Source organism: Gymnoscopelus braueri (assembly GCF_963280865.1).
Source record: "Gymnoscopelus braueri genome assembly, chromosome: 14".
NCBI lineage: Eukaryota > Metazoa > Chordata > Actinopteri > Myctophiformes > Myctophidae > Gymnoscopelus > Gymnoscopelus braueri.
Genome location: NC_137619.1, coordinates 28,982,354 through 28,997,600, shown reverse-complemented (window position 1 = coordinate 28,997,600; position 15,247 = coordinate 28,982,354). Strand labels below are relative to the sequence as shown.

The following is a 15,247-nucleotide window of genomic DNA, read 5'->3' as shown; positions in this document are numbered from 1 at the left end:
TTTTCCTTGTGACTTTTCTCATATGGAGCTGCCTATGTCAGTTATGCCCAAATATGGGACCAGGACGTTCAGTCCTGGACGTGACGGTTATCTCCATATATGGAGTTTCTGGGAAAGGTTCACTGATGTCAGACCCCGTATCTATGACACGTCTTGCGTCTCTATGACGACCTCGGTCGATCGTCACCATTTATGGGGATCTCCATATATAGGCCAGTGCTGGCAAGTATGCCCTGAACGTTCGCAACAATGAGTGTTATAACATATCCTACAACCATACATAAACAAATCGCAATAAAACATAAATACTTAACCTAATTTACCCCCCGCCCCCTCTCCCCATACTTGCTCTACCCCAGTGACATCACGGATGATGACTTCACTGATGATGACATCACTGATGATGACATCACTGATGATGTCACCCATTGTATAAATACATGATGTGGTTGACTTCTTGGACATACGCAATCTCACGTTCACAGATAGCCAGGTGGAAGCTGGTGCACCAATACAAACAGGAGTTCCTTTGTTTTGTTTGACCAAAACATTTCCAACATGGCTAAAAAGTGTCCCAATTGTGAGAAGACAGTGTTTTGGGCTGAGGAGGTGTCATCATTGGGGAAAGCTTGGCACAAGTTGTGCCTGAAGTGCGACCGCTGCAACAAGCTTCTGAATGCAGGGGGTCATGCTGAGCATGATGGAAGGCCCTACTGCAACATGCCATGCTATGCTGCCCTCTTTGGGCCAAGTGGTGTGAACATTGGAGGGGTACTGGCAGGCTCCTATACTTCTATCAACACCAGCAATCCTGCTGCTGTGGACACAGCACCCAAGAAGGCTGAGAAGAAAGCCTATGTACCTAAGGCACCAGCAAAATCATCTTTCTTTAAAGCCGACCTGTGTCCCAGATGCAACAAGAGTGTATTCTTTGCGGAGAAAGTGACATCACTGGGCAAGAAGTGGCATCGGCCCTGTCTGAGCTGTGAAAGGTGCCGCAAGACCCTGACCGCTGGCAGCCATGCAGAGCATGATGGCAAGCCGTACTGCGACCTACCATGCTATGCTGCCCTCTTTGGGCCAAGAGGTGTAAATATTGGAGGGGCAGGCTCCTATGTATATGATAGTCCTGGAAACAACAACAACCCTGCTGCTGTGGACTACTCAGCGCCCAAGGTGGAGGACAAGACAGCTTGTGTACCTAAGGAACCGGAAAGAGATGAAGCTGCAGGCTGCCATATGGATGATACTCCTGTTAACTACAACAACCCTGCTGCTGTGGACTCAGCACCCAAGTCTGAGGAGAAGAGAGCCTATGTACCTAAGGGACCTGAAAAAGCTGGGAGCACCACTTTCACTTTCTTTGGTGAAACCAACCTTTGTCCCAGATGCAACAAGAAAGTATATTTTGCTGAGAAGGTGACGTCACTGGGCAAGAACTGGCATCGGCCCTGTCTGCACTGTGAAAAGTGCAGGAAGACCCTGGCTCCTGGCAGCCACGCAGAGCATGGTGGCCAGCCATATTGCCACATGCCGTGCTACGCTGATATGTTTGGGCCCCAAGTGGTGAACACGTGGTGCGGGCAGCTACATATATGAACAGGGAGCCCAGTGCCATGATCCCGCCTTTAGCCCTACCATCTCGTGGCATATGCCTAGATGGGCATATGGTTCTGGTTGTCACCGATATGGCCATATATGGGCAATTTGGCATATAATGATGACATCAAAGATCTCCATACATGGGCATGAAGGGGACAAGGACAGACATATAGATATATCCATAAGTATGGGCATTAAAGGGATACAGGCAGACATACAGATGCAGAGATCTCCATATATGGGCAATTGGGCATAAAAGGGACACAGACAGATAGATGGGTAAAATTGGTACTCTGACAACAACGTGTACAACGGGTACTGCATTTCCGGGCTCGCTTCCCGAATAGGCCGGTGTGCCCGGTCTATTCATAATAATCTCATATCCACTGACCCCGCTGATCTACTGAAACACAGCCATCTGTCTGGCCCAAACGTACTAAAACCAGCTAAAAAAAAAAAACTAAAATAATGTAAAAACAAACAAACAATGGAATTAGGTGGAAAATGCAAGAAGTCTGAAGAATGGGGTTTGAGGGCAGCTTTAGGAGGCTGCTTTGTGGGTCGGAAATTAGTTCCACAAAAAGGGGACGACAACTGAGATAAGCGTTATCGCCACAGGTTTGGTGGTTGGTCCTGGGGATTTCCAGGAGGTTGGCATCACCAGACCCACGGGAGTGGGATGGTGACAGATAGATAACATGACAGATAGATAGGTAGACCTTTGTTGATCCCATGGGGGAACTTCAGAAAAAAAATTAGATACAGCTAAGGGTAGCAACAAGGTCCTAAAAGATGAAAAAAGGTACAAAAAAATAGTGGTGTGGAGGGAAAACATTGTGGTGGAGCTTCAGTAGGTCTGTATTTGAAATGAATAATAGTGATTGAAAGTGAGGTGTGGAGTGGTGTATTGTGGGTGGAGTGTTCAGTGCATTTACTGTATGTTAAATTGCTGACAGCAGGAGGAAATTCACCTGGGAGGTGGGTGTTGCTCAGGAGAATGGTAATTGCCAATCAATTTGAAAAGGATTTTTTTTATTTTTTTTATTATTATTTATTATAATCGAATATATAAAATTTACTAAAACTGTGTGTGTCCCGGGCATAACTCGGTAACTACGTGAGCTTCCAGTCAAGAGGAGCCATCTTTATATCTGAAGGCCACTCTTTTATCGGTGCCACACACTGGCACACGCACACACACACACACACACAAATTGTTCAAGCTATGTGGCAAAGCCCTATTGAACATGTACTCCCCTATACTTGGTCTACTCCAGTGTCATCACTGATAGTGTCACCCAGTGTATAAATACAGAACATGGCTTCACTTCTCAGAGTCTAGGTTCTACACAAGTAAATAGAAGAGTTCACTTGTTTCATTTAAACATATAAGGTAACAACATGTCTTCGAAAGTGTCCCTCGTGCGAGAAGACAGTGTATTTTGCAGAGAAGGTGACATCAGTGGGCATGGACTAGCATCGGCCCTGTCTGCGTTGTGGAAGGTGCCAAAAGACCCTGGCCCCTTGCAGCCATGCAGAGCATGATGGTCAGCCCTACTGCCACACGTGAATATTGGAGTATGATACCCAATGAACCCAATGAGTATGATACTACTCCTGTCAGCAACAACTCTGTGCACTCAGCACCCAAGGCTGAGGACTGGAGAGCCAGTGTACAGTACCTAAGGCACCAGAAAAACCTGGCCGCATCAACACTGTCTCTGGTGAAACCGACCTGTGTCCAGGATGCAATAAGAAGGTATACTTTGCAGAAAAGGTGTCATCACTGGGCAAGGACTGGCATCGACCCTGTCTAAACTGAGCTTTATAGTGACAAGACAAACTTTATTACTGTATGTATTGTTTATGTCGTCTGTGTACCTCCCCTTGCCTGTCACCTTAGTGCGTGTGCGTTTGTGTGTGTGTGTGTGTGTGTGTGTGTGTGTGTGTGTGTGTGTGTGTGTGTGTGTGTGTGTGTGTGTGTGTGTGTGTGTGTGTGTGTGTGTGTGTGTGTGTGCGTGCGTGCGTGCGTGCGCGCGCGTGCGTGCGTGCGTGCGTGTGTGTGCACATAACACTCCTTTCTGGGAGTGTTTTTACATCTCGTTTGAGTTGTCACAGGTTCCTTTTACAGTACCCATGTTGTTCTTTGCTATTTTACTTGTCAAGTATGTTGAAATTGTATGAATGTATTTAATTGCTTATATTGTTCTGTATGTCTCTGCTACCCTCCCCCCACCCTCAAAAATATATAATAAATATTAAAATACATGGCACTCTGTTTACACACATTATTTTGCACTGTATTTCCATTGGACCACAATGGAAATACCGTAAGCTTTCAAGCTTTTTTGTGTTTTATCCCTTTGACAGAATTAGCCTATACAAATACAGTATATGGTCATGTATATGCACTTTTTTGTCGAGAACAATATCAGTCAATCAATCAATTATGGTTAGGATAGCCACTTAACTGGGACTAGGTTTAGAGTTTTACTAGCCATTAAACTCCATCTGTCTCCCTGCTGGTAATGGGAAAGTAGTCAGGTCTTGCATAATGAACACCTTGCTGTATCTCATCACAGTGTTTCATCTCCCCTGAGTGTGTCACATGTATGTCACATGTAGAGTGATGCTTTATACGTCCCGGGCTACAGTCTGCTGCTACTGATGGTCCTGCGGTTCCTTTTGCACTGCTGACAGTGGCTGGCCTCAAGTGATTTGAAATGAGCAGGACAGCAGATAGCACCATATTGTATGGATGATGAAAATGGGTGAAATGCTCCTTTAAGACGAAGCGGCGCGGTGATTGGTTGGAGGTAAAGTGTTGCAGGAAGTAGAGCTGGAGAAACTTGTGTGGAAGGGATGGAGCCTGCATTCAGCCGCTGATGAAGAACACTTTATAAGTGAACGTTGAACTAAATAGATTTTCTTCAGCGCGACACACAAGGTACAAATGCGCTGCCATTATAATACTGACGCAGATACTACATAAAACTCACCACCATTAGGCTAGCTAGTTAGCTAAAACGAAGCGCCCATGTGAAAGAGAAGCTAATATTCTGACAAGATAACCTCAGCTAATACTCTTTCACTTTAGCCTTTTTTATCTTGCAGCATATTTTAAGTTTTTTTTTAAATAATATTAAAACACATTAAGGATTGTAGAGGATAGGCAAATAATAAGCCTATTCCTTTTTTCGGTCATTGCATTTTGATTTTGTGTGTGACTTGGTTGGATATGTACATTTGTGTTGATGTTTTTTTTTGTGTTGTAGTCCACACAAGTGTGTTTTGATTTGTTGGAAAACAAAGACCGAAAATAAACCATTCATTCATTCATTCATTCATATTTAAATCAGCTAAAGGCTTACAGGCAAGGTTACATCCTTTCCAAGAATCATTGGAACTGAATGTAGACTATAGCAACTTGCATAACGTTACTACTAACCTAGTACAATTGACACACAAACACAATTGACAGGTGTCATTAATTACCACACTGTCAATTAGTGCCCATACTGTATGTTGCTCACTAAAGGAAATGTGGTCTGTGTGAAACTCGTGGGAAAGTGGAGATATTTTTACCAAACACACGTTTTCTGCCAGAACCTTAGCCCCTTTCGGGACCCCACAAAAAAGGTAAACAGGGTCCCGAAAGGGGCTACCAGAACCTTCACATGGATATGAAAGTAGATGACAATAGCTATTATATCTGACCCCAAATCCTAGCAATTAATCATTGGGTGAGAACATATATGCATGCAGAGCTACAACTTATGAAATGTATGTAATGTCACAGCTAGCTGTGGCTACTAGTACTAACGGCACTACTGTAGTCGTACTACTTACAGTGTGTGCATAATAAATGTTTGTTTCTGGATTCACTTTTTATTTCGTCCCAACAGATGAACAGAAGACCAAGAACCAAAGTAGTAGAGTATACAGAGGTGGAAACAGACCTGGAAACAGACCTGTGAGTGTCTATTTTGTTCTGTTCTGTTCTTTTATGTTCTATAAAAAATATAGACTATAATAATAGAATATAGGTCAGTCCTGATTTGTCATAGTATACTATACATTACAGACAAAAAATTGTCATTGGAATTTCTATGTGTGGCACATATGGGGCTAAATAATCTGTTCAACAGGTCCTTCTCCCAGACACTGAGTAGTGAGGAGGAGGAAACTGAGGAATGGAAACCACCAGAGGCCAAGGTCCCCAGGACGACCACTGCTGCAGGGGAGAAAAAGGCAGTCGTAAAAAGACCTGCTAAACCCAAGGAACCCAAGGAACCCAAAGTGCCCAAAATTCCTAAGGAACCAAAGCCCAGAGCTCCGCGCAAACCCGCAGTTCCTAAGGAACCGAAGCCCAGAGCTCCGCGCAAACCCGCAGTTCCTAAAGAACCGAAGCCCAGAGCTCCGCGCAAACCCGCAGTTCCTAAAGAACCGAAGCCCAGAGCACCGCGCCAACCCAGTGCCACCAAGGTCCCCAAGGAGCCCGCGGCTGCCACCGTCACTGGGGAAAAGAGGAAGAGGACAGATGAAGAGGTCCAAGGAGAGAAGGAAGATGAGGGAGGGAAACAGACAGGCGGCCCCCCAGCAGGAGACAGAGCAGGAGAGGAGCAGCACAGTAATAATAGATTGAAGGAGGAGGTAAGACTGACAGCGTTTTAACTTGTCTTAAACCCTTTGATAATTCAGTCGACCGGGGTCCACTCCACCAGGGGTCTTTACTTGGCCTCCCTCCTTTTTTACTCTACACCAAATCTCCACCAAAAAAATTGTGTCAAACCAGAAAGAGGATTGTGTCAAAGTTTGTGTCCAACATAGACACAGAATCTAAATATCTCAATAGAAGTTGTATGAGTTATTTTGTATTAACATACTCTATCGTGCAGATTGGACAAAATAACTTCACAAAAAATGTTTGCATAATAGCGCTTTAAGTACTTGCCCCCAAAAATGTATTAATTAATTTACTCACCCCGTGATGGCCTGATTACAAGAATTATCGCTTGTATAACATTCCTTTACAGTGAATGAAGAATCCCAAAATAAAGCGAATAGAGTTGAAAAAGAAGAGAATTGGAAAAAATAGGGGTCCATGATTAAAAACTGTAAAACCTCATCAAAAGTCTGTTTATAAACTCCAAAACAAGTGTCATGTATCCCCAGCTTTACAAAACATAACTTTTTCACTGAAACTTTATTGTTTTAATACTTAAATCGTCTCATGCACGAATGATGCATGCGTGTGAACTGAGCTCCTGTGGAACCCCACAGGCATGTCCACTGGTGCGTTACTCGCTCGTGCATTAGACAGTTTACAATGGAAGTAGTTTAAAAAGTAGTTTTTGGAAGAACAGTATACAAAAACGTAATTTAGCGGATGAAGGTCTCATAACTGGTTTTGGTCTGTTTAGGGCATACCAGTATCATTTACTTATCAGCGATGTACTGAACTACACACACCATGGATTGATTTAGATGGCTTGGCTTCACAAAAAAAAGTCAGTTAGAATAAGTTATTGTTTTCTGAAGTCCACGTTTGTCCTTTGTTTCAAAGCAGACATTAAAGATATTGATGGTCTGTGACGTCTATTGCAGGTGTAGGCTGCCTCATGGTTATAAAATGACACATCCCTGCTCTCTATTCCCCTCTTTTTCTTTGCTTATACCTCTCTTTCTATCTGACTCTGTCTCTGTTTCTCTCTGTTTGTTTGTCTGTCTCTTTCCTTTCTTCCTCTCATCATCAACCTTTATTCAAATACCCATCTATCCTTCCATCCCCCTCCTCTGTTTCTTCACTCCGTCTCTGTGTTGGTCTCTCTGTCTCATAGAGGGTATCATTTAGGCTGTCAGAGGGACCCCGGCAAGGTTGCAATGCAGGTGAGGGCTCGTCCGGATTGGGGCTGAAGGCCACGAAGAAAGAGGAGCCATCCGAGGAGGAGGACTTCACATTTGACATGCCCTCCCCTAAAAAACAGAAGTGTCCTGGCACCCCCAAGGGGCAATCCTCTGCACTGCCATCTTCCACTGCAGCAGGCCTAAAAAATGAACTCAACATGAGCTGGGACCTCATAGAGGTATTTCACATTGTAATGTGTCCAAGGTCAAAACGTATAATAATATTACTTGTTTCAATAATTCGAAATATTTAAAAAATATATTGCAGTCGTAATATAATATTACAATTACTGATTGGAGAAACGGGTCATTACCGCAAAAGAGCAATGTATTTTTATTTTTTTTGAGAGAGAAAGGATACAGTATGGGTTTGTAATAGAAAGTACTAAAATGAGTAGCGTAATAAGTGATTGCTCTGCTCTCATAAGTAATGTTGATACTTTTGAAATTAGTATTTTCAGAAATATATTTTAACATGAATTTCATGGAATAATGATAACAATTTTAGTCTGCAAGCATCCACTGAGAATCGATTGAGCATGGCAGCCAGAAGTCTAATTAGTGAACTATTGGGAGTGTTTTAGATGATGACAACAAGCAGCTCTGTACTGTAAATGACAACAGTGGATACACTTGAAGATGTTACAGTGTTGATGTGTCAATAGAATTAGTCTTAAAATTGATTGAAGAGAGAAGATATTTGCGCTCTTCTCCTGACTGGGTTCAGCATGAGTTTTTATCAATAGGTTCCACTGGTCCATGGAGGCTCTTGACTGTAAAAACTGATGCATTTCCCTGCTTGTTTTGCATTGACAGATGCCTGCAGCCAAATCAAAATGCTTATGACTTGCTTGACCAAAAGTTGAAAAAATAAATGTATGGTCAGGCTTTGCCAGGCTAGTGTTATCGCACACATTTTTCACTGGCACCACTGAGAAAAGTTAATTTATTTTATATCGTTAAAAGGAGACCTGTTAATGTCCTTCCCTCTTTCTGCCAACTGTATCTCTATATATTTCAGTCTAAATAAATGCAAAAAAACTTCCAGAAAAAGGTTATGGGAAAGTCATCAAAGTTTCTCACCTTTGATGAGAAAGCATAAGAACCCCGGTAGTCAATAACTTTTCCCCCCAATACGTTTATTATAATTTGTTGGCATACATTACGCAATGGTAATGTAGTCCATAACTGATCATTCACAACAGTGATAGAAATAATTGAAAGCACACTTCTGCATATACTTTATGGCATGTTTGTGTGTGTCTTCCTCCTCTAGGTCCTTTCCACTCTAACGGTTGTGCAACGCTGGGTTTGTGTGAACATCGTGAAGCTGTTGAGGGAGGAGAACACTGTGCCGTTCATGGTGCGTTACCGCAAAGAAATGATCAACCACATGGATGCGGATGCCGTCCGGGATGTCCAGCTGGTGATGGATGATTTGTGGTAGGACTCCCTGGATTCTGAGGCTGTGATTACAGTAGGGCTCAGACAGTTGATTGCAAATGTATGTTTCACAATTATGTAATCTCTACATATCTCAGTCTCTCTCTCGCATTTGTAAACAGAGCTATATCACATTGCAACTTAGAAAAAACAGGCTTACAAAAGCTCTTGTTAGAAATAGTAATACAATGCCCGGACCGCTGGCCTAGTGCTCCGGGCACTTAGGCTCTAATGTAGCCTGACAGCGCATTGCGGGTTCGAGTCCCGTTCCCGACGATCTTTGCTGTATGTCTCTCCCCATCTCTCTCTCTCCCCGTTTCCTGTCCATCTCCACTTATACTATCAATAAAGCCCCCCCTCCCCCCAAAAAAAAGAAATAGTAATACACATGTATGCAAGGGTAGACTGGTACAAAGCTTTTGAAACTAATAGCAGTAATCTTACAGGATTTTGCAGTCACTTGATATAAAGCTTTTTGGGGAAAATGGCAGCAAATATTTAAAATAGTACACAAATAGCAGCAGTTTTTAAAATGTATTTAAAGGTAGGTGCTCTATTCATAATAAGTAGTTCTATGTCTGGGGTCAACTCGGTACAGATGCTGCAGGAATACACATACTGTATGATTAGTAGTCCTTAAGGTGGTTGTATCCAATTGGACATCCTTCTCCTGTCACAACTTCTCACGAATCTTGCTGTTGCCTTTATATACATAATTATTTGCAAGTTAACTGATATTGACGTCAGTTATAAAGGATCAGCAGGTAATAATTGAACTTCTAAATTATGTACTTTTTCAGAGCAATGTCTACTGCCTCGCCATTACAAAATGATTAATAACCAGAACACTGTACTCAGACATCAGTCACAGAATTCATTACATACCATTTGACCAAAGTCAAATGGAGGAGAAACATGCCTCATGAGTAGGCTGTATAGTCTGAAGATCAATTTCCCCAACTCTAAGGGATAAAGGGTTCAACACAACAGTAGTCTCAAATTACTAGACCTCAATTTTATGAAACAGCTGTGTAGGCATCTTATCTTTTTTCAAAATTGGACAAAATAGTGGAGTATATTGCAACCAATCCCTGGAGGGGAAAAAAAACTAAAAACAAAACACAGCTTACTGGCAGACATGTCTCCACACTACTTTTTAGTGCTGAGTACAGAGATTGAGAGAGGAGTCACACAGTGCCAGATACAAATAAATTGGTGCAGAAGAAGAAATATTTTGCATAATTTCCTGAGTTTAGTACTGATAGCATTCTCACCTCAAAGGAACCACACCACAGTTGTCTTGGAAGCGGACAGACATACAGTAAACAGTGGTAAGAATGTGAGATCGAGGTGTTTTGGTTCAACATTATCATTAGAGATGTCCCAATGTATTTAATTTCCCCTTTTGTTTTGTTTGGCCATGATCAGAGTAAAGTATCTGCCAATACCTAGTCATGATCCAACCTTTATAATATCCTACAGTACACAAACCAGCTGCAGAGTGCACACAAAGTTAGTAAAACAAATACAATGTAGACATCACTATTTTTTCATAATGGAGTACAAGATCGTCTGTACTATAAACTGAAACATTAGATTTGATTAAAAAAAATGAGGTCCAGGTCGACTTGGCTGGAATTCCCTCATAAGATTATATTTTCATTGCACACATTAGCTGCTGCTAAACGGTAAACAGGCACTCGCTGCCACAAGTTGTTGGTAATGTCTGTTTATATGACAGCTGAGCTGACATACAGTACATGTATACTGAGCACAGTGGGATAGAATGTACAAAACCTAATATGGCCATTCCTAACCAGTGGCAAGTCTATTGCTGGCCACTAGATGGTGATAGAAGTCAAGCTATAAGTTCCGGGGAGAAAGTCTACGTGAACAGTATTTGATTTTTATACTTCAATGCCATGCCGTTGATGTATATTGTTTTAATTACCGATCTGGTCTGTGTGTGTGTGTGTGTGTGTGTGTGTGTGTGTGTGTGTGTGTGTGTGTGTGTGTGTGTGTGTGTGTGTGTGTGTGTGTGTGTGTGTGTGTGTGTGTGTGTGTGTGTGTGTGTGTGTGTGTGTGTGTGTGTGTGTGTGTGTGTGTGTGTGTGTGTGTGTGTGTGTGTGTGTGTGTAGTGCCTTAGCGAAGAAGACCCAGTCTGTGATTCAGACCCTGAAGAAAGACGGTATTCTGACATCTGAGCTAGAACACAACCTGAGGAGCTGCAGATCTGCTGATGAACTAGACCATGTGGTTGGTTGGACACACAATTAACAAGTTTATTTTGTGATCACAGGTACAGTACAGTCTCAAAGGGCTTTAAAGGCCCACATTTAATAAAAGGGCACCACAATGAACTGCTGAGAAAAAAAAGAAAAGTGGTAAAGAAAAGGAAGAAAGCTCAGGAAGGATGAAAAAAGGGGAGCCCCCTTTCAGAGCAGACTGGCATGCAGACTCACCGAGTAGGCAATATTCAAAAGAAAAGTAGTAGCAAAGCTTGTATCTATACTACTAAAGACATATTATTAATAGTAACAAATTATACCAAATAGTTTTAAGTAGTAAATTTAAATGACAAAAAAAAACAATGAGGCATACCAAAGTGTCTGTGAAGTTCACAACGCAGTAGTTGCCATAAACTATGGTGCTGTCTTATGCAAATGAGTTGAGGTCATACAGAGGTCCTGTGGAAGGCCATAAGTGGAGTTTTGATGTCTAGGGATGTCACTAATGAATACGGTAGTTTAATTTAGCTGATATGATTATTTGGTTAATTAACGGTTATTAAAGCAAGTTACAATACTTTGTATTAATGGTGTAGCCTCGGCGATACACGGCACACGCTGAGTTTGAAGTCGATTGGTCATGTGGTTATCGAGATAACCACACGACAGATACACACAGACGGATACATAAGGACAGATACACACACACACACACACACACACACACACACACACACCCCCACACACACACACACACACACACACACACACACACACACACACTCAATCAGAGATTTGCATAATTTATAGAAGAATAATCTAAAATCTAAAATGTCAATGACCTGATGTAAGAAATGTAAAATAATGTAATCAATGAATTAACTTTGCCCCATCAATCCTATTATAGGCTTTGTTTCCCTGTGGGACATTTCCTGATCCTATATCGGTGGTTCTCAAAGTGGGGTCCGGGGAACCCCAGGGGGCCTTGGGAGGGTACCAGGGGGTCCCCAGCAAAAAGTAGTTAATATAGCGTCACAATCATTTTAACCACTTTATCCATATTTTATACTTTGGCTATTCAAAAATAGCAGATATACAAGCTCATAGCTATGAGCTTGTAGATCTGCTATTTAAAAAAAATCTTGAACATTTGTGAAAATCTTTGAATATATATTTTTTAAAGCGAACATTTGTCTCTCTCAAATATCAAAATACATATAATTTTGGGGGTCCTTGACATGAAAAGGTTTGAGAACCACTGTCCTATATCAAAAGTAGTCCTGTCAGTGTGTGACTGTGTGTGTGTGTCTCTGCCTCTCTCTCTGTGCAGTACTCTCCCTATAAGAAAGGCAGTAAACTAAGTAAGGCACGCAGGGCCAGGGAGCTGGGTCTGGAGGATGCTACCCTATTGCTGCTGAACGAACCACACACACTGGACCTGCGTGCTTGGGTTAAACTAGATACTGAAGGTAAGACATGCAAACGTATACAAACAGTGGACACGTGCACAGTAGAATCCTCAGTGATGGTTGCTTGGGTGGCGCAGGGGTAACATTCCTGTCCACTACTTCGGAGACTATGGTTTTGAAGCCTCTGTCGTTCCTCAGGCTTGCCCGGGCATCCATATGATTACAATTGGCCATGTTCAAGGACGGCCGGACGGACGGACGGGGTGGGCAATCTTTGTTTGCGTTTACTTAACATAAATAGCTATACTTGAAGGTTGATTTTGTCATTTGCACATGGTTGCCTTTTGCAGTGCACATTCTTCTTTGCCTTGTAAATGATGTTACTGTCCCGTGTCTTGTGGCATCTTAATCAAAACCAATTCCTGTATGTTCTAATGTAGATACTTGCAATAAAGTGAGTGAGTTTGAGTACACATGTGCACTGTGATTAAATAATATGCATCTGTTTATTTGATTGCCAGAAGATGGCAGCAACAGTCCACACACAGCAATGCTAATAGTTTTATACACTGTGTGTGTGTGTGTGTGTGTGTGTGTGTGTGTGTGTGTGTGTGTGTGTGTGTGTGTGTGTGTGTGTGTGTGTGTGTGTGTGTGTGTGTGTGTGTGTGTGTGTGTGTGTGTGTGTGTGTGTGTGTGTGTGTGTGTGTGTGTGTGTGTGTGTGTGTGTGTCTGTCAGGTCTATCATCCGTGGAGGAGGTGTCCACAGGTGTGGAGCAGATTCTGGCTGACATGATAGCCAAAGACCCAGAGACCCTCACCTACGTGCGGACACTGTAAGCATTCACACACATTACTTATTTTCCCCTCTTTTCTTATCAACTTCTGTTTTATTTTAACCCTTTAAGACCTGGAACTGAGTCATTTTTTGATTTGATTTAAAAAGCATTATTTTACACTTTGGGCTATTCAAAAATAGCAGATATACAAGCTCACATCTACAAGCTCGTAGCGCGGCACTCGGTGCCGCGCTACGAGCTTGTAGATCTGCTATTTTTGAAAAATCGTGAAAATGTGTGCAAATCTTTGAATATATATATTTTTAAAGTGAACATTTTTAACTCAAATCTTTGCTTCTGGGGGTCCCTGGAACAAAATATTTTGATGGGGTCAGCGGCCAAATACATATAATTTTGGGGGTCCTTGACATGAAAAAGATTGAGCACCACTGATATAGAAACATACGTTTTTCAGAAAACTGTTGAGATTTAGGAGACATGTAGAATCGGCTTCAGGTCTCAAAGGGTTAAATGTCAGTTAGAAATGAATAGCTGTTGTGCACTGCCTGCCTCTGTCATTTATGTACAGTACATCGTACGTGCCTTACCTGATACCCTAACAATAATCTCTCTCTCTCTCTCTCTCCCCCCCCCCCCACCTCCCCTCTCTCTCTCTCAGGTGTGAGAACAGTTATGTGACCATGCAGACGTCCGTGTCCAGATCAGCAGTGAAGGAGCAGAGTCAGAAACAGGCTCAGGGCCAGGCAGGGCCGGCTGGCCGGCATAACAAGAACACGGCCCAAACAGACTTTGACAAGTTCCACCTGTACCATGACTTCACGATCAGCATCCAGCGCATTCAGCCTCATCAGGTATAGCACGGCCAGCCCTATTCCTTACTGAACCGGTCTGTCTGTCTGTCTGTGTTATGTACCGTCTTAAAGTTTGTATTGTTGTTATTAATATTTAAAATTGACGATTCGACGGACAAGCTTTGTCTGTCCATAAAGAGTTTTGAGTGTGCTGGCATCTCACCAATACCCAGCCAGCACCTCACCAATGTACTGTATGTGCGTGTCCACTTTCCCTCATGCTGTTCGTTTAGGCTTTGTAAATCCAATAAATTGAAAACACGAAATTGTGAAATAAATATATAGAATGGACATTTCCCTTCATAATAATGCTGTGCTTCCTTGTCAAACACAGCATTTGTTCTATATGAAAATATACATGGGATATATGGTACTCACACTTGTATAAGTGTCATTGGGTTCCCTGGAAAAGTAGGTGGCTGTGAACACGGAAGTAGGGTGCTTATAACCTATCTATACTTTAGTATCTATGCTGAAAACCGAAGCTCCCTCAGCCCTTCACAATGAAAGCAGCATATAATTCACAGGCCACGTCTATCGAGCCACATCATATGAGCTTCTTTTTTTTTTGACAGAAGCACGCACGCACACACACACGCGCACACACATAGACAGACAGAGCTACACACCTCCAAAGTTCTACAGCTGTTTTCTTTAGACTTCAGACTGTGGGTTGACTGGGTTCCAAATGGCCTATTTTGCTCTTACCCCAGTCAAATGTATGTCTTTTTTTGTCAGTTCAGGTTTTCTTTGCTTATATACATTACAGTATGATAGTAGAGAGACAGGAAATTGAGGGCAGAAAGAGGGGCAAAGACATGCAGCACAGGCCTCCAGCTGGAATTGCGCCGGGAACATTGCAATTGCACTGGAGACATTGCAATTAAAGTGTGTCAGTAACACACTATCCAGTCACCTACTGCGCCCAGCACTCTCTGCAAAATGTTCTAACATGCAGGAGCAATAATTTGCAAATACTTTCATTTTTTTTAAAGTTTATATTGTAATGC

The 15,247-nt window shown here is 42.3% G+C and overlaps 2 protein-coding genes across 2 annotated transcripts in view; both read left to right on the top strand.

Moving 5' to 3' along the window:
• Positions 1-558: 558 nt before the first annotated feature.
• On the top strand, positions 559-4,299 carry LOC308100586 (cysteine-rich protein 2-like; the record flags this gene model as incomplete). Its single annotated transcript, XM_080449653.1, is given in 6 exon segments — positions 559-1,176; positions 1,297-1,574; positions 1,576-1,600; positions 1,602-1,644; positions 3,133-3,275; positions 4,228-4,299. Coding segments are annotated over 6 exon segments (1,179 nt in total).
• A 149-nt stretch (positions 4,300-4,448) lies between these two features.
• The window catches only part of srbd1 (S1 RNA binding domain 1), a 91,800-nt gene continuing 81,001 nt past the window's right edge, over positions 4,449-15,247 (top strand). Inside the window, exons 1-9 of the mRNA XM_080450419.1 lie at positions 4,449-4,549; positions 5,508-5,575; positions 5,751-6,255; positions 7,443-7,688; positions 8,786-8,952; positions 11,091-11,208; positions 12,511-12,649; positions 13,326-13,422; positions 14,045-14,237. Coding sequence (XP_080306545.1) covers positions 5,508-5,575; positions 5,751-6,255; positions 7,443-7,688; positions 8,786-8,952; positions 11,091-11,208; positions 12,511-12,649; positions 13,326-13,422; positions 14,045-14,237 — 1,533 coding nt within the window. The 5' untranslated portion in view covers positions 4,449-4,549. The remainder of the gene's footprint in view (positions 4,550-5,507; positions 5,576-5,750; positions 6,256-7,442; positions 7,689-8,785; positions 8,953-11,090; positions 11,209-12,510; positions 12,650-13,325; positions 13,423-14,044; positions 14,238-15,247) is intronic.